Here is an 18,763-nt window from a genome sequence, read left to right as displayed (position 1 = left end):
ATGTTTCCCTCTCACCACATATCCAAACCGACATCATGACCAGCAGCTTTACAGCTGTGGCTCCAGCAAACATCAGCTGATACTAGAAATTAATATTAAATAAATTCTAACAACAGCTGATCAAGCTTAAACGTGCTGCTGTTGTTTACCGCGACATCCGCTGGTTTCCTCTTTCTGGCACAAAGTGAGCGATAAACAAACAAGAGAGACGATCAGCTGATCATTGATCAGTTTCATGATTGAAGTACCGGTAGAAACAGGAGAGAAGAGGCAGCTGTGCAGCATAAACACAGAATAACTCCAGCTTTGTGTCTTTGTCCATTGTAGCTGAAGTCGGGACAAACTGTGTTCCTTCTCAGCTCAATACGAAACGTGAAATATTTTCTCTGAATACGAGACGATTCTTTTTTTAGGGGATGGTTTGCATCATAATAATTAACCTTATGAACAAAATAAAGTTCAACATCAGTATCATAGCACCCACCCAGGTGTATAGAAACTCCGTCATGCTAGCTAGCACGCAGTACGAAAAAGTTAGCACAACGAAAATAAACTCCACCTAAACTTGGTTCATATCTGACCCAGATGGACTGCAGGGCCCTGTTTCAGGAAGCCGGTTTAGTGGAAAAACTGAGTAAGTATACCCTGAGTTAACGAAAACTCTGGGTTTTCGGTTTCACAAAGCGAGTTCAGCTGAAGCCTGAGTGAGTCACTATGACGACACACGCCGTGAAGCTAACCTGCCCCCTAGCAGGTTTACTACAACTAACCCTGACTGTCTCCGCCCCTTTGTCGGAAACCTGACAGTAGGAAGTGTCGGACATGGCGTGTCCCTTCCTTGAAGAGCCAGTAGATCGTGAAGCCCAAATTCTCCGCAGAGCTCTCCGCCGGGAGAGAGTGATTAGAGCGCGTTTGGACATGTTATCATTTCCTGATGATTTTCTGTGCGAACGTTACCGTTTCTCAGCACAATCTATAAGTTATTTGAATAACATCCTCAGGCCATATATTACGCATGTGACACATCGCGGACATGCTCTCAGTTCTGTACATATTATTTGTATTGCACTTCGGTTTCTTGCAAACGGGAGCTTTCTGTATAATATTGGTGACGCTGAGCACGTTTCCAAGGCTACCGTCTGTCGGGCAGTCAGGAATGTTACAGTTGCACTGAAACGTCTCCTGTACTCGTTTGTGGTGTTCCCCGGTCACAGACCCACAAGATTTATCAAAGAGGGATGCCACAAAATTGCAGGTATCAGGATGACCAAAACTTAATTTATGATGTGGTGATACTTGGACTACTACTTAAATTTTACATTTATTTTCAGGATTCCCAGGCGTGTATAGATGGCACTCACATTCCAGTCATTGCTCCTTCAGTAAATGAAGGAGACTATGTGAACAGGAAGTCTTTCCACAGCATTAATGTACAGGTACATAGTTCCCTGTAGCATTTCAAACTAACAAATTATTTTATCATAGTAATGGATGCTAATTTGTGTTCTCTGCACTGTGAAGATCATATATGATGCTGCCAACATTATCACAAATGTGGAAGCCAAGTGGCCAGGCTCTGTCCATGACTCACAAATATTCCGTGAATGTACACTGAGCACAAAATTTGGACATGGTGAGTTGAGAATACTTTAAAATATATAAAGACCAATTGCTTCAGGGACATTTGAACTGAAGTGTATCCTTCTGTCTTAGGAGAGTTCACTGGCTACTTGCTTGGTGATAGGGGGTATCCATGTTTACCCTATTTGCTTACCCCTTACCCTGACCCTGAACCGGGCCCACAGCAGCGATATAATCTGGCTAATTGCAGGACAAGAGCCAGAATTGAAATGACTATCGGAATGCTTAAGGCCCGGTTCCAGTGCCTGCAAAGACTCAGGGTCACCCCAGAAAGGGCATGTGACATTATTGTGGCATGTGTGATTCTTCACAACATTGCCACAATTAGAGGAGAACACTGTCCTTCTGAACCAAACATCAGCAGTGATCCAAACCATGAACATCCTGACCCTCCCACGGACATACAAGATGGAAGAGCAGTCAGAGACACCATATGTCACAATCATTTCTTTTGACCCATCACCTCAACATGTTGAAAGAAGAATAAACAGATTTTTTGTTCAACTGGCTTTATTGGTCGCCTGTGTTTCCTGTACACAAAGTATTAAAAGATGTACACCTCATAAAGTGTCTCTGTTGCTTCCTCCTCTGTAACAGCTGTCAATGTTTCTTCATTATTTTCCTGTAGTAAAGAAATAAACAACATTGCTGTTCTACTGTACACTCATATAATCTGTGGAGTATTACTCACAACTGCATGTTGGTCTGGCTCAACAGGAGGCTGCACCAGATGCAGTACACCATCACCATCAACTGATAGAATATGAGGTTTATACAGGTCACTTATAACTTACAAGGGACCAAATGGCAATTAACAAACATACCTATCACCTTACACTTCATTGTCATTATGCTCTCAAAGACAACCAAGACTGAGGGAAGGCAAAATCAGTAGGAACATAACTTCACTACAAAATAATCCATTATGGTAAAGAGTTTATCAAATGAATGAGTCGCACTGCAAAGGTGACTGTGAAGAAAGGATGTATGCACATCATGTATTATTTTGAATTTACCCCCTATGTAGGCACTTGTGTCTTGCGGGGTTATTGACTCAGAGGATGTCCCCGCAGAGATGCCTTCAGCCACAGGGCGCCCACTGTTTTGGCTGAGGGCCAACTGCTCAGCCTCTGTGAGTGGTGGTGGTGGAGGACCCCCACCTGTTTTTCGGGCCTCCGCTTTTTTTCTGTTGGCTATAACGGGCCACATTTGAGCATACAGAGTAAGCAAATATGTACTTGTAATGTGCTCAGATAATTTCAATAAGTGCTTACAGAAAGAAAATTAATGTAGCCTCTAACTGCAATTGATTTACATGGGACAAACAGACCAAGCACTATGGCTCATAATACAATTACACCTTACCTGTTTGGACTATATTTTTATATTTCATTTTTACTTGCTGCCAGGAACGTTTGGGGCCTGTTGGGTTGCACCTGCGCTCACATCACATCACAAAATAAAATGTATAAAATAACAAATAAAATAACATATGATAAAATAACGTGTTAAATGGGTGGAAATCCCTCGATCAATGTTTAAATTAACACTCACGCATTGACTCTGTCGGCTATGTTTTGCCATGCATGCTTTTGCAGCTGTGGCTGTGTTACTTTTTTCCGCGGAATTTGGATGTTATCGGCATATACTGCCATCAGAATTTCGGCCTCAAGCGCTGTAAAATACATTGATCACGCCTTCTTTCCCTCCGTCTCCATGGTGACTCGCTTAATCTGTGCTCCACTAATCAGGGCTTTATGTATCCTCGTCCGCGCGCTTCACTTGGGGTTAAAGCAACTCCGCGTTGACTGAACTAATTGTTATCAGCCTTTCTGAAACCGAATATTCCGAGTTGGACAGTTCGGGGTTACTCAACCCTGCGTATCGTTTTTCACTCTGAGTTTTCTAAACCGGCTTCCTGAAACAGGGCCCTGGTCATAACTTCTTACCTGAAGTTCAGTTCACCTGACAAATTGGAAATTTGGATGAACAGCTTTGACACAAAAATGAAAGTTTGTGTTTCTATTTGTTGCAATAAACTGCTGAAAGTGTGTTACTGTGTTTGTTCTTTCAAACATATTTGAAAAAGGTTTGAAGTCATGATTGAAAACGTGAATACAATGCTGTTAAGTATTCAGGAACCTCAGTGACCCAGAGTTATGATTCACAAAAGTGCAAACTGCTCTGATGAGTTGTCAGATTCAAGTGAGAAGTGCACAGTAAACGTGTGAGTAAAATAATAAAAGTGTGATTTGAGAACTGCATTAATTGTAATGCTGTGAGAATTGCACGAAAGCTGTAATGCAGTCAGTAACTCAGATAAACAATATTAAAGCAGAACACCAGGAAATAAAAGCCAAAAACAAAGAAAAAAATTAACCAATGTGCATATTCACTGAAAAAAAAGGCTTGGGTTTGGTTGTTCCTTGTTTATTACGCATAAAAACCACTCATTTACAGCATTATTGGGAACGTGCTTAGTTTAATCTTAGAACTAGTGAAAAATAGGAGGTGCTCAGGAGACGTTACTGTCATCACCTCACTACAAGACTGTGGCACAATGAAGACGTATGCATAGGTGTAAAAGTAAGGTCAGTGTTAGAAATACAAAAATAGAGTGAAATGGCAAATTTGTATCAATTTTCCTGTAAAACAAAGCCAGATTGGAGTTCTGAGTCATGGTTAGAATACTAGAATTTCTTGTCTTTTCTTTTGTCTTTTCATGTGTGCCAATGTGTGAGAGTTTTATATGAGCCATGCACATATGCCACATCTCTACCAAACAATTTTATTTATTTTTAAAAAAGGTCCGCAGATAGATTTACATCCAGTTCATGAGTTTTATACAGTTATAGTTAATGAGAAACTTTATTGAACATGTGACCATTTTATGTTATTACTAAAAGCTCGAACTTCCAGGTCGTGTTACTGTCAGAATAATATCACTGTTAGTGAATCTTTACATTTAAATTAGGGGCAGGGATAGCTCAGTAGGTAAAGTGGTCGCACCATGATCGGAAGGTCGGCGGTTCGAATCCACTTAACGGCTACCCTGAGGTACCCCTGAGCAAGGTACCGTCCCTACACACTGCTCCCCGGGCGCCTGCTTAGTGGGCTGCCCACTGCTTCACTGAGTGAATGGGTCAAATGCAGAGAAAAAACAAGTAATTTCCCCATGGGGATCAATAAAGTATCCATTATTATTAAATTCATTGTCATTAGTTTTACCTCCTACCATTCACCTTGAGAGCATTTGTACACTTGTAGAAAAATAATTGATCTGACAGGTAAAAACACCTGGAGCATCTGAACATTTGCTGAAAGGTCAATGCAAAAACACAGCGTCCAATCACAGCACAGGCAGGTCCAATATGAAGTATGGAAACAAGTGTTTTTATTGGTGCATATACTTTTTTAAAAGTTTGTCTTTTAAATAAAAATGAATGGATCAAAGGAGATAAAGTAATCACAAACATTTAGCTTAGATTATTCACATTATTCAAGTGCATATCCCAAACCTGTATTTTTCATGTCATGTGGTCACCTGTTATGCTCTAGCTATGCACAAAGAAATGTCCCACCAAAAACCCAGAAAACAAGGCAATCTGCCTGCGTTTGAGTCACTTATTGAACAATAATAAATAAGTAAACACATACATGCCTCTTTGTGCATTGGAACACAACAATGTCATGTACAAGCAGATTCTTGTCTTCCAGGCAGCCAGCTGCTGCGATCAGATCTTCAAAGAATTTACACTCTTTAACCTGCAAATAGAAAACACACAAAAAATGAAGGCCCTAATTCACGTGAGTGGAATGAGATGGTCGTAATAACATAACATATTCACCAACTGGGAAATCAGTTGTACCTTTTTAATTTTTCCAAATTTTTTAAATCTGAATCTGGGCCATCAACAAAGCAAGAGAAGAGTGTGCAGGGCTTACTCTGCCTGTTCTCCCTCATGGCTCGAAGTAGTGAAAGTGTGACACTGCGTCCATACGAGATGCTTGACAAGAACTGATCATACAAAAGTGATATTGACAAATGATTGTTTAAAGTGCAGCACCTGATATCAACTTGAAATCAATATATACCAGTACTATCAAGTTTACCCTCAAACATTGGAGACAGGCACAAAGCTTCGATCAGAAGTCTGAGAAATGATCATCTACCTAAATCCACAGGCTCTTCGGGTACTCCCAAATCATCAGAAAAGCTGACAAATTGTGATCATATGTCACGCGTTCGATCTATTAATGATGATCCTGTAAAATATCTTTTGCTGGTACAGCACAACCTGTGTTCCCGTAGGATTAAAAATAAATACATAAATAAAAAGATCAATCAGCATTCACACACCCTGGTTTTAAAAGTCTGTTATTATCTGTTTGTTGCTTGTGATCACATATTTAGAGCTTAGTACAAAGCTGTCATATACAAAAGATAAAGCTCAGTGGCTTCTGGAAATGTTTTTATTTTTCAGACAACAAGAAAACACCAGAGCACAGAAAAATCAGATAAATCCAAGTTTCAATACACACAGAGCACGTGTGAATATTGTTGAAAGGATTGGTGATTTGGCTCTGCACAGCATTTCCTGGTAATAAAAAAGAAAGAAATACAAAACTGGCAGCATTGCAGCCTTATCCTCTCACTCTGTACACATTATTCACAAACCAGTACTGCTAAATATGCGAGCATGTATTGCACCCCTTATACACACGATCACGTGTCCTGGCCTCTACATAACAAAGCAGAAACTATATTTCATATTTATTCATCACTTTTCTCATTTGCATATATTTAGACACTATCAGTTCCTTGAGAGAGTTGCTGATGTCACTCAGACTGACAGTTACCAGTGTAGTAGTGACCAGCTTACATGTTTAACTGTCATGGCTTTTAATGTGTCAAAAGTTGCTCTTATGTGTAAAGGTTGGGTACAATAGCAAAAGCAATTCACAAAACATGATTTGACAGAAATAAAAATGCATAAATTAATATCAGTCTTATGAACGGCCTTTGTGAAAAACAATTCCTCCACTGTTATCTTCTTTAGATCCCAACACAGTGCAGAGCAGATACCTGAACTCCACTCCCACAGAAGTTGCTTATCTTATTAATAATTGAACTTCTTCACTGCGACTCTGGATACTGTAGCTCTTCTGAAAAAGCCTCACATCAAAAGTACTGTACTCCATGATGCAGCTCTCAAACACACACCTTAAAGCAGATGACTCGTAGGCTGGAGAGGAAATGGTGTCTTGCTAATTTCATCATCATTTAGCCTGTAGAAATAGTTTGTTGCTTTATAAGAAAGCCCTCAGCAAAGCCAGAACATCGTACTATTCCTCACTGATTGAAGAAAATAAGAACAACCCCAGGTTTCTCTTCAGCTCTGTAGCCAGGCTGACAAACAGTCAGAGCTCTGTTGAGCCAACCATCCCTTTAACGTTAACTAGTAATGACTTTAATAACTCCTTCACAAATAAAATTTTAACCATTAGAGAAAAAATAACAATTTCATAGATGTAACATTATGTAGAGCGACTTTCAATACCACTGATATTTATTTAGACTGTTTTTCTCCAATTGATAGTTAACTTTGGCAATTACTTCCTCCAAAGCATCAAGGTGGCCACAGATCTGATGAGACAATGCTGTTTGCACTGAAGTCCAGGAACAGAACACCGCTCTGGTTTAGATCTGCCAGGTCATTCACCTCATTGGCCCTCCAGGTCTTACTGTCGTTGCCATTATGAGCATTGAAGTCTCCCACTAAGACAACAGAGTCCCCATGTGGAGCGCTCTAAAGTACCACGAAGGATTCCAATGAGGTCGTGTACTCTGAACTGTCACAAACGCATAAGCACAGACAACAGTCAGGACCAGCTCCCCGACTGCCGTCCGTTCAGCTTTGGTGAAGGTGAAAAGTGATCTTCTTACTGATGCTGATGGTGGAGTCATCTTATCTCTCTGACTCATTTTCACTGCTATGCAAATGATACCCAACATTATCCATCTTGAAGCCAGATAACACACACCAATTAATCGAACTGCAGGAATGTCTTAAAGTTGTAAAGAAATGGCCTTTTGGGAGGACCTCTAATTTTCTGCTTCTTAATTCAGATCAAACTGAGGTTATTGTACTCGGCCCTGAAAAGCTTAGAAATATGGTATCTAAGCAGATTCTTACTCTGGATGGCACTACCTTGGCCTCCAGTAACGCTGTGAGGAACCTTGGAGTCATTTTTGACCAGGACATGTCCTTCAATGCACATATTAAACAAATATGTAAGACTGCTTTCTTCCATTTGTGCAACATCTCTAAAATGAGAAATGTCCTGTCTCAGAGTGATGATGAGAAATTAATTAATGTATATATTACTTTTCAGCTGGACTAAAACTCCCTGAAAAGCCTTCAGTTGCTGCAGCAAGAGTACTGACAGAGACTTTGTTTATATAGCTCCAAATCACAACAAAAGGTGACTCAATGCACTTTATACAGGTAATACATAGACATAATACAAAGAAAATGGTGAAAACCCCAACATGGGACCCCCTCCCCCCCCACACACACACACTTGAAAACCTCCCTGGAAGAACCAGGCTCAGGGAGGGACGTTCATCTGCCATGACCAGTGACCATCTGCCTGGGGACCATAAATAGAGCTATTCCAGTACTCCAATTACTAATGAAAGGAGCACCAGTGCTTCCTTTATTGCCTCCTTTAGCGTCAGACTAGCATTTATGAAAGGAGAACTGAAAACAATCAACATAATAAACAAAATGGTGCCGATCATCCATCCTCTTCCACTTATCCTTATGAGAGTCGCGGGGGGCTGGAGCCTACCCAGCAAGCATAGGCTGAGAGATGAGGCACCCCGTGGACAGGTCATCAGTCTGAGCACAGCTGTCGTGGGTCAAGTAAATGTAAATGTTAACTGTGACTGCTTTTTCCATTTTATGTGATAACTTACTGCTATACTGTTTTGGATTTCTATGACTGAGGTCAAATTTCCTTCCATTTATTACTTATCCTAACTGACCTGTACCGAAGTACAAATGAATCCTGAAGACTGCAATACAGCAAAGCTCAGCTGTAATGAAAACTGATTATACAAAACCAGTGTTACCAGTTCATAGACCATAATCTTTCAATTCAACAACCAGTTTTTACTCCAGTAGTGTGATGGTCAGGGTTCAGCTGTGCGTTTAACAGATCTTATAACGTATCAACAGGTTATGACGTTAAATAGAAAACGCAGTTACAATGAATATTTACATCATCTGCGCCACTTTGTTCATTATGACGAGTTGTGCGCCGCAATGAACTATGGGACTGCGTTTTCTCCTCCCCTTTCATCAAGGATAGCTCGCTGTATCCTATGATAACAGAAGAAATAAAGGACGCGCTGACGCTCATTTCCTTAGAGAACTGAAACAGCTGATGTGGATACTTTCGGCAGCGATTGGTCTTAAAGATCAAGCAAAACACAGTATTTACTTACTGCTCGTGGAAAAACGTTTGTAACTTAAACAAGTGACTCTTGTAGCCGAACTGCATGTGGTGACATGATCACCAGTGTTTTTAATCACATGTATTTCCTCAGCGCGGAGTGATGACACAGCCATGACTCGTGACACACTCATGAACTCAGGAGGACAGAAGTTTCTGGAATAAAGGAAGTCTTCTTTCTGTCATTGTTTATTAACTTCTAATATAGAACTTGTATTTTATTTACAATAATAGCACTGCTGCGTTTGTCTGCTAGAAACAATCAAATAAATGTGCTGTCTGGGACGTAACAGCAGAAAGAAACATACAGTCGAGTTTATTGTCAAGTTTGATACAATAAATCGGTATGTGACCGGAAGAGAGAATCATAACGTTATAAATAAACTTATATAGATTGTTTTATTCTTTGCTTTCATTGTACATAACAGAATAATCTGATAATATCGACAACACAATGGCAAACCAAAACAAGGCATGTAGCACTGCGCGTTGGTGCAGAGTGCGAAGCTGCTGGAGTGCAGCATTCATGACCGGTCACTGTCCACTGACTCCATAAAATATTATAAGTTCAACATCCAGGTTTATGGTTTATACTGAAGTGTTTTCCCGGAAGTTGTGTATCATTTGTAGTTTGACACGGTGCACAGGTTGACTCCTCTTTGCCACGTTTCACTAAATGATGTAATCCCTCCTACGGAGCTTGACAGTTCGCTGTTGCGGTAACGACACATACTCAGCTGGAGGGAGAGAAAAGGCCGGTTCGCCAGACGTCTGCCCATATCACCTGTGTGTTCACTTTAGCGTTACCGCTGTAAAACGCAATATAGGTCTGTTTTATTCGTGAAAGCGGGTTTCGTAATTTGTGTTACCCCTGACTCGGCTGACACAGTTGGCTAATGTTAGCTGCTTCCTGGTGGACGTTGCAGCCATTTTGGATTTTTACTGAGGAACAGCTAACCGGTTTTGGTTTGGAAACCAGAGTAAGCTAGTCGTAACGAACGCTGTTTATCTGTACAGAAATAAAGGGGACATTCACTTGAAGAGATACACTATTCAACGAGTCAACAATGAATCCAGAATAGTAAGTATCATACTTACACGTAAACATAAAGTTGTGTTACATTTTGGTCAGCTAGCTAAGACTAGCTCTGCGCTAACAAGTAAGTTGGCGTTGGCAAATAACTTGATGTTGAGTTGTAACCTAGCAGTTGAGCTAGGTTAGCTAGGAACATCAGCTGACCCTAGCCGAAACGTCCAGGCCGATACTGTACTCTTAACACTCTATGTTCACGTGAAGCAGTGGTGTCTTATAGGTTGTCACAGTGCTAGCCAGCTGTTAGGCCAGCACCCTGGAGACTCTGGTGTTGGTTCCCGGTGTTTCAGATGCAGGAAGGGAAAAAGTAACCGCTTTTGTTATGCTTAACAGCTTCTTTAATCTGGTTAAAATTATATTATTGAGCCATCACCCGTATTTTTGCTAAATTCATCAACTTGTCATTACGGGGCCCTAAATAATTTACCTTAGCATACATGACCTGTTGCTGATCTGGTTATTGTATACAGCAGGTGCTGTGGCAGAATGGACCCACTGTTTACGTGCAAATTGTTGGTTTTGGTCTTTGCTGTCTATGAGTCAGTTTTCAGTCTTATAGCCTGGTTGTGCTTTAACGCTCCTTTCACAGTCCCAGTCATGTGTTGGTCACATGATGCAGGACAGACTTCCACGCTGCAGTTTTGAGTATTAGTGCCTTAAGCTTTGGATCAGTCTTATGTTTTTCATTTGTAAATGTTCACATGGGCTGATTGTTGATATTTTCCTCTTTCTAATAAGCTGTTACACAGAGCTCCTGTTAAATATTTTAAAAGTATAGTTTTCAAAGTGACAGTTAAGTAATAACTGTGTACACCTCAGTTGAGTCCTTAATCTTGTGATTCACTTTCTTGGTATAGGCTAGATATTTGGGTCAACTCATCAGTTTAAAAATGAAAAGAATCGAGGAAACTTGGAATTCTATGCATGAATACAGACTTTCTGGTTAAAATGTCAAGCAAGTACTTTAGGAAGGTCTAAATTACACAGTTTGACTCTTTTAAACAAGGAGACTGATTGTAATGGGAGTTAATAGTTTGAACCCCAAAGTTTTTCATATTCTTTTTTCTGGTCAGTTTGCTGCCAAAGTTGTGTTGAGCAGTGCAGTTAGCGTTTCACAGGAACCACCATTGTTCATAGTCACAGGCTTACCGAAGAGGGAATGATTGGAATTTATTACAGTGAGAAAGTAAAGAACTGAGCTAGTCCTCAAAAGCAGGATAACACTGACTGAGATACTGAGAGAATAAAGTTCTGCATTTATGCTTTGCTGTTCATGAAAAATGAAAAGACTGACTGTGGCTATTATTGATTTTATTCACTGGTAAATTATTAATTGTTAATAACTTTGCTAAATTTTATGTTCCACTGAATGTAAGTGTTTTATCAATAATCCACAGATTAAAAATAATATAAAGTACATTTATTGTGTGACAAAAGGAATGCCTGACTTGATATTATCAATATCATATATATAGATACATAAGACATAGATCCTTTTTGAATGTCTTTTTCCAGTGGCTTCCTGCCCTCTCCTCCAGTCACTCTTGACAGATGGCCCCGCCCCTCCCTGATCCTGCCGGAGGTTTCTTCCTGTTAAAAGGACGATTTTCCTTCCCGCTGTCGTCAAGTGCTTACTCATAGGGGGTTGTCTGGTTGTGATGGTTTCTTCTGTGTTATTGAGACTCTTTACCTTGCTAATATAAAACACTTTGTTGGGATTTGGTGCTGTATAAATTGAATTGAACTGGAAGGGTACTGGAGAGTCTCTGTTAAAATGGATGAAGACTTAAGCCTCCTGTTTAAAGTTTGCTTTCAAACCTGCCTTTGTTGCATTTTTAAGGTGATTCATTTGGTTGATAGGGGTTGAATTCTCTACCCATAGTATGTAGTTTGTCATGTGCCTCAGCAGGGTTTTTGGCGAATGAAAATGGAGAGTCTGTTACCCACTCTCCACAGTTAACTTCACACAGGGTGGTCCGATGACTGGCTGCACCAAGACACTAAGCCCAAGTTGCTTTTCAATGTATCTGTCCAAGTGTGAATGTGTGTGAAAGCACTTGCATAGAAAAAAGTGCTTCTGTGAATGAGGAACGTTGTATAGAGCACTCTGAGAGCCCAGGTAAAGTAGAAAGAGCTGTCTAACAACCAGTGCATTTGTTGATCCTGAGAGTTGGTTTCATGTGTTAAGTCACACTGTTACATGTACTTCTTCCACTACCTACTCAACGCTACACTACTTGGCTTCACTCATTTACCATTAAAAATAAACACCGTCTCAGTGTGTGTGGGGTTGTTAAAGCAAGGCAGCCCCATGACATAATTTGTATGTGGCAATAACACAACACAGTAGAGGATGTTGACGCAATGATATACCTGATCCTTGGTGTATGGCTTTTTGTGCCACCATGTCTCTCATTGCCGGGTTTCAGAAATGGTGGTGTAAACACGCATGACGGACCCAGTGGCGTTTTGACCATCTTTATTAACCCACGGTTACGGTTGCTAAACACACACAGCTCTCCCGCTGCCAGCTCAACATAACAACAACGTTACCTCAAGACTCCAAACTTTTAAGCCGGCAAGGCGTGATTGCAGATGGCGTGCAGGTGCGTCCATCGCACATCGGGGTGTGTGGCAAGGCATCACAAACACGCCTCGCGCTGGTGCTGAGGTGGGTCCGGGGGTCGCCCACGTATCCAGCAGCAGCCCCGGAGCTGGACCGGGGGCCACCCATGTGGCAAGCAGTGGTGCAGCAGGCGTGGCAGTGAGCCGGGGCTCACGTGCAGCTGGGCAGGCTTCAAGCAGGCCGCACCACACCAGCGTGCTTGACACCGGTCTACCCTGCCCGCCGACCTCGGGCTTAGGTTGCGCAGGCACGGGCACCTCCATCTCCTCACGCGGCGCCTCCACCGCTGCGTCTCCGAGTTGGATCAGCTCCCCGCACGGTGCCTACGCCGCTCCCGCCTGGAGCGGCTCCCCACATGGTGCCTCTGGCGCTCTGCACTCTGGCTCAGGTTGACTTGGTCTCCTCTGCCTTCTTCCGGGCGCAGGAACGGGCACCAGCCCCTGCTGAACCCCAATGGCTCCCACGCAAGGGGTGGGAACGGGCGCTGCAGCAGGCTGGTCACACCCTTGGGGCTGGCACAGGCTCCGGATCCAACCGGATCTCCTCCACTCCGGCGCTGTGGAGCACACTGGTGGGGTTAGCGGTGGTGCCAGCGAGGCCCCTATCTTCCGCAAATGGAGCTCAGTCTGGACCCGTAGTTATTAGGGGTGGGGGAAAAAATCGATACTGTGTAGTATCGTGATATTTTGTTTGCTAATAATGTATCGATGCAGGGACAGCAGAAATCGATATTTTGTTACAAAAAAGGTTTTTGTGCTCTGACTTCAGAGCATGTTGATCCTTTTTCTGAGCAAGAATCCTGACATTCCTTCACTGTCCAAATGTGTTTAACTGTTTTTTTGGCAGCAATAAACATGAGTTTACTTATTTTAATTTAAGACATGTTTTATTTTAATTAAGTTTAAAACTTTTTTATTTAATGTAAAATTATATTTTGTTTTAATTTACTTTCAAATTCTTCAGGGGCTGCATAGTTTTCATAAATTGCATAGTTCAGAATAGCTATAATTGTACCAGATGGTTGCATTCAGTTAAGTTGGACTAGACTGTAATACAAACCGTTCAGTTTGTCAACAATAAAACTGACTGAGATGAGAGAAAGACTGAGTGTGAGACTTTGATATTAGATAAAATGAATATTGATAAAGTTTACCTTTATGTACAGAATCTGAATATCGCAAAATATTTTAAAAAATTGCAATAATATCGTATCGTGCGTTAAGTATTGTGATAATATCGTATCGTGGGATGTATGGTGATTCCCACCTCTAGTAGTTATTCCAGCTTCCCGCCTTGCCGGCCCAGCTGTGGGTCTGCTGTGCCCCCCATCCTGGGTTTCAGCATCACTGTAAACATGCACGATAGACCCAGTGGCATTTTGATCATCTTTATTAACCCACAGTTATGGTTGCTAAACACATGCAGCTGTAGCTCTCCCGCTGCCAGCTCAAAATAACAACAACCTTAACTCAAAACTCCAAACTTTTAAGCCGGCTGAGGCATGATTGCAGATGCCACGCAGGTGCGTCCATTGCACCTGCAGCAGCATTGCAAACCACGCCCCGCCACACGTGGTTTCATTGAATGACACCAGTGATCGGCCAGTCGGTGGCACACAGTCTGTCGGCATCACATTTTCAAGTTGACTTGGTTCCCTTTGAACCCCAGTCGAGTAGAAACTAAAACCTAGTACCTAACAGAAAACCCTAAAATCAAGTCGAGCTGAGTTGGTACTAATGGAGGAGAGGCGTTAGCACGCTAACTTCTGTAAATCTGGGAGAGTTCAGCAAGGATGCTTGTCATGTTTGTTTGTTTGTTTGTTTCCCTTTGCTCATAAAATGTAACCTTTCATCTAAGAAGATGTTTAGATGGAACTAAGACTGAGTATTGGTCAGAGCAACCTTATGAATAAGAAGCATGATATCCTGAATGGTTCTTGTGTGTTTCCTTACTATGGCAGCATGAATAATATCTTCAAACTAGAGGTTTTATTTGTGCCCTTCCCTTACAGTGACTATTTATTCAAGCTACTCCTGATTGGTGACTCTGGTGTTGGAAAGTCCTGCCTTCTTCTTCGATTCGCAGTAAGTTTTGCCCCAAAAGCAAATAAAGGGTGTTTCTTTAAGTCCATTTGACTTAAACTGTCTCAGTGTCACAGTATTGGTTTCATGCAGTCCTTTGAAAATGTTTTCACTTGGATAATCTTAAATCATTCTGCACAATAGTAGTTTTATTAACTTATTGCAGTTTCTTCAAAGTATTTATTTAAAAATAAAAACAACTGTCTTGTTTGTAACATTCATTGTAACGTGCTCCATTTTTTGGGTAGAGCAATCATTACTCAAGGTTAAGATTTTTGGCTTCCAGCGTTTCTAAAAATGAAAAAGTGAATGTGATGAATTCATTTTGATCATAACTCTGGTTTTAGTTGATAAATTTAGCAACCTTTTCTTATGGGGAGACATTTACCTTAGAAGGTAAATGAGCCACAAACATAAACTAAGATTACACATGTGTACACTGATTTGTGTGTAACCTTTGAGGACTCACAAATGAGTGTTCCAATTTGTACACAAACACAGAGCGTTGTGACCACATATAAAACGTTTTTACAAATGCGTACATCCAACCTGTTTATGCACAATCAAGTAACTTCAGATTCAGAAATCAGAAATCCCTCCACGCATGCAAATGTCAAAGACCACATGTAACATTTCTCTCACTACAAAACCTTCAGTCTGTGTGCAGCAATCGCCTGATACGCACAGATCGCATCACATGCCTGTGTAAGGTTTTGAGATAAATTTCACACTGCCAACTTTGCACAGATCCTCAAATGTAGGCTGTGTTTATGTCCCAGTCTAAAACTGGGACACCAGAGCTTCCTCTGTCCTACTACAAAAGTCTTGTTTGTTAATTGTGATCCTAATATTGTCTCAAGTAACAAGTGATGATTTTTGCCATAATTGAGCAGCCCTGCCTTGGCTACTATGTCCTAGAGTTAGATGGGTGTGTATATATGTGTGTATCCTGAAGCACAAAGTGAGCAAGATGTATGGATCATCTAATTACCTTTGTTTCTTTTTGCAGGATGACACATACACAGAAAGTTACATAAGCACTATTGGTGTGGATTTCAAAATACGAACTATAGAATTAGATGGAAAGACCATTAAACTTCAGATTGTAAGTACTCTCCTGCTACACGAAGCTGTCTTATGTTCATGTCCGTCGGTCACCATCTTTCAGTTCATGTTCATGTCTGTGTTTGGAAATTTGTGCACCCAGAAACATGAAGAGATTAGTCTGCCATAACTGTGTTGATTTCCTATTATTTTCTTATCGTATGAAAGACGGTGCATTCATTAGTCTAACTTACTGGTACGTCTTGTTTCCAAGCTGCTGCCCAGTACTTTTTTTTTTTAGATAACTGACAACAACAGTGGAAAATCTATATTAGGCTTTAGAACAAACACACTATTTTTAATTTCATTTTGTGCATGGATACTCACAAGAACATGGCAACTTTAATTACAAACCACATGACGAGTGAATGACCTAACAACTCAGGATGCTTGTATTCTTGTATTTTTGTTGCTATTAGAAATTGTTGTCCAGTGAATTTTTCAGTGTAGAGATAATTGTATTGTTATTTTGTGTGTTCTCTTTGTCTGTGTTCATGCAAAGTCAGCTATCAACCAGATAATCTTTATCCTTTCACAGTGGGATACAGCGGGGCAGGAAAGGTTTCGTACAATCACGTCCAGCTACTACAGAGGTGCTCATGGTATCATCGTAGTGTATGATGTTACAGATCAGGTCAGTCAAACGACACATAATTCACACACGTAATACAATTGTAATACATCCATGTTTTTCAGCAGCACTGATAATTTGTGTAGAATAAACTATGACATTTAATCATCTACTGTCTAAATGACAAAACACAATCTGACTGGCTGTTTCTGGGTTCCTGAGGTCCAAAGAAATAAGCCAACCACCATGTTTCCATTTCATGAGCTGAGAGTCATTAAAGATGGCGTTGATCAGAGTATACAGTGTAGCCATGCTGTCCTCAGAGAAATGAGAAAGCATTCCTCTTTGATACACATTTGATGACTGGCTAAGTTGAAATCGTGTCTATCATAGAGCGTCGCCTGTGAATAGATCTCTATCTTCTGTCTAATGTCCAAAGTTCAAACCTCACTGCTCAGGTTTATCGGTTTCTTGTCCCAGGAGTCCTTCAATAATGTCAAACAATGGCTCCAGGAGATTGACCGCTACGCCAGTGAAAATGTCAACAAGCTACTGGTCGGGAACAAGTGTGACCTGACGACAAAGAAAGTGGTGGACTACACAACAGCAAAGGTAAAGTTTCCTCACATAGCTTCCCAAAACCATCTTGAGGTTAGTGTAACATGCAGGACATTCATTGAATGACTTCTTATTTAAGATGGATTACCATTAAGGTAAGGCTCTAATGAGAAATGCACTTCAGAGAGCCCTTGAATGTAACTGTCTCCATGAACCTTAGCCAAGTGGTTTGGGTGCTTTCAGCTGCATAAACAAAATCCCAAATGAATAAGTGACTTATAAGGGTTTCACTGAAACCGGGTTAAAGCCCTGGGGTCATAGTTTACATTAATGGTGCACATAGATAACAGGCGAACCTTCTTACCTTCAGACACATGATCAGTCATTGCATAAAGTGGGCTTGACACCTGACAGGCAGAGCAGATGTGTGTATGTATGTGATATGCATATATGTATATATGACACACACACTACTTTCTTAGGTAAGTGACTCTGTCCCTCTGTTGTATCCAGGAATTTGCAGACTCTTTGGGAATCCCCTTTTTGGAAACCAGCGCAAAGAATGCCACAAATGTGGAGCAGGCCTTCATGACCATGGCTGCTGAAATCAAGAAGAGGATGGGCCCTGGGGCCACAGCCGGAGGAGGGGAGAAGCCCAATGTCAAGCTGACTCCAGGCACTACTGTCAAGACTTCATCAGGTGGATGCTGCTGAGAAAGGAACCACTTTGTTTAACCCCCTCCCCAAGAGAAAAAAATTGGTATGTGAGAACAAGATGAAGTTGCCTGTATTTGTACTGTATATAATGTAGCCACACTACCAAAAAAACAAAAAGTGCATCATTGTTGTCATACTGTCTAGTTATTGACAACAAATTCTAAAGATCCCCATCATTCCCCCTTTCAGAGCTGTGAGACTCCTCTCTCTTATTTGGTCACCTGAATACAAGTTCATGACAGCAGTGTGGGTGGACGTGTCTTTTTCTCTGCATTCCTACAGCAAAGTTGATACATGATTAAGGTTTCTGTTTGTACCGACCTTTTCTTTCTCTCTTCCTTCAGTGATGATTTTGCAGTCTTTTACATAATCTGTCTGTTGCGATACAAGCGTGTTTCTTGTTTTGTTTTGTTTTTTGTCCAAGTTTTCTCACAAACCTTTGCACAACAGTGTCTCAACTGTTAAGCAGCTTTAGTCTAGTGTAACAGTATATGTACATAAACATTATGTATATATCTGTAAAATCAGATTTGGTTCTGTTTTGTTCCAACCATTATTGAAACAGTTTCACTTTCTCTGCATTACATTTGTGGCTGAAGACAACTGTAAGTTGGTTGCTCAAAATGTAACACTTAAATTGAAAATAAATATTGTATTACTGGACTGTATGAAATGGGAGGATGTGTCTGGGAGTTTTAGTAAGATGTAAAAACAAACAAACAAAAACGTGCCTACTTATTTAAGGTTTATGGCATATCTGCTGCCAGATACACAGGGTCTGCAAATTTCTGGGTGTAACCACAATACTGAATTCAGTTTGAAGCAAACTCTGGATAAGAAGAAGTCACAAC

General features: G+C 40.9%; 1 protein-coding gene and 1 long non-coding RNA gene across 3 annotated transcripts; one reads left to right on the top strand and one right to left on the bottom strand.

Moving 5' to 3' along the window:
* Window positions 1-9,542: 9,542 nt before the first annotated feature.
* On the bottom strand, window positions 9,543-10,097 carry LOC146685422 (uncharacterized). The gene is made up of 2 exons (XR_014916976.1): window positions 10,032-10,097; window positions 9,543-9,899 (listed from the first exon to the last, which is right to left on the bottom strand). It is a non-coding gene; the product is annotated as an uncharacterized LOC146685422 (long non-coding RNA).
* On the top strand, window positions 9,859-18,575 carry LOC146685421 (ras-related protein ORAB-1-like). Of its 2 annotated transcripts, XM_085442710.1 has the most exons (7): window positions 9,859-10,243; window positions 14,893-14,965; window positions 15,972-16,067; window positions 16,605-16,700; window positions 17,118-17,249; window positions 17,709-17,955; window positions 18,102-18,575. In XM_085442710.1, the coding sequence occupies exons 1-6, from the start codon at window positions 10,230-10,232 to the stop codon at window positions 17,907-17,909; spliced, it is 612 nt and encodes a 203-aa protein (XP_085298836.1). In that variant the 5' UTR covers window positions 9,859-10,229; the 3' UTR covers window positions 17,910-17,955; window positions 18,102-18,575. The 2 variants fall into 2 exon arrangements, with proteins under 2 accessions (XP_085298836.1, XP_085298835.1); XM_085442709.1 differs by having other exon boundaries at window positions 9,860-10,243; window positions 17,709-18,575.
* Window positions 18,576-18,763: the final 188 nt, after the last annotated feature.

This window comes from Copadichromis virginalis, linkage group LG19, assembly GCF_057382275.1.
Source record: "Copadichromis virginalis isolate Kocher_CV1m ecotype Utaka linkage group LG19, C_Virginalis_male_GT1.1, whole genome shotgun sequence".
In the NCBI taxonomy this organism is placed as follows: Eukaryota; Metazoa; Chordata; class Actinopteri; order Cichliformes; family Cichlidae; genus Copadichromis; species Copadichromis virginalis.
The sequence above is the reverse complement of the archived record's forward strand: the minus strand, read 5'-3'. Positions and strand labels throughout refer to the sequence as shown.

Coding starts and splice junctions, on each gene's coding strand:
- LOC146685421 (XM_085442710.1), top strand. Junction 14,966..15,971: donor GCCTTCTTCTTCGATTCGCA/GTAAGTTTTGCC, acceptor TTCTTTTTGCAG/GATGACACATACACAGAAAG. Junction 16,701..17,117: donor TGTATGATGTTACAGATCAG/GTCAGTCAAACG, acceptor TTCTTGTCCCAG/GAGTCCTTCAATAATGTCAA.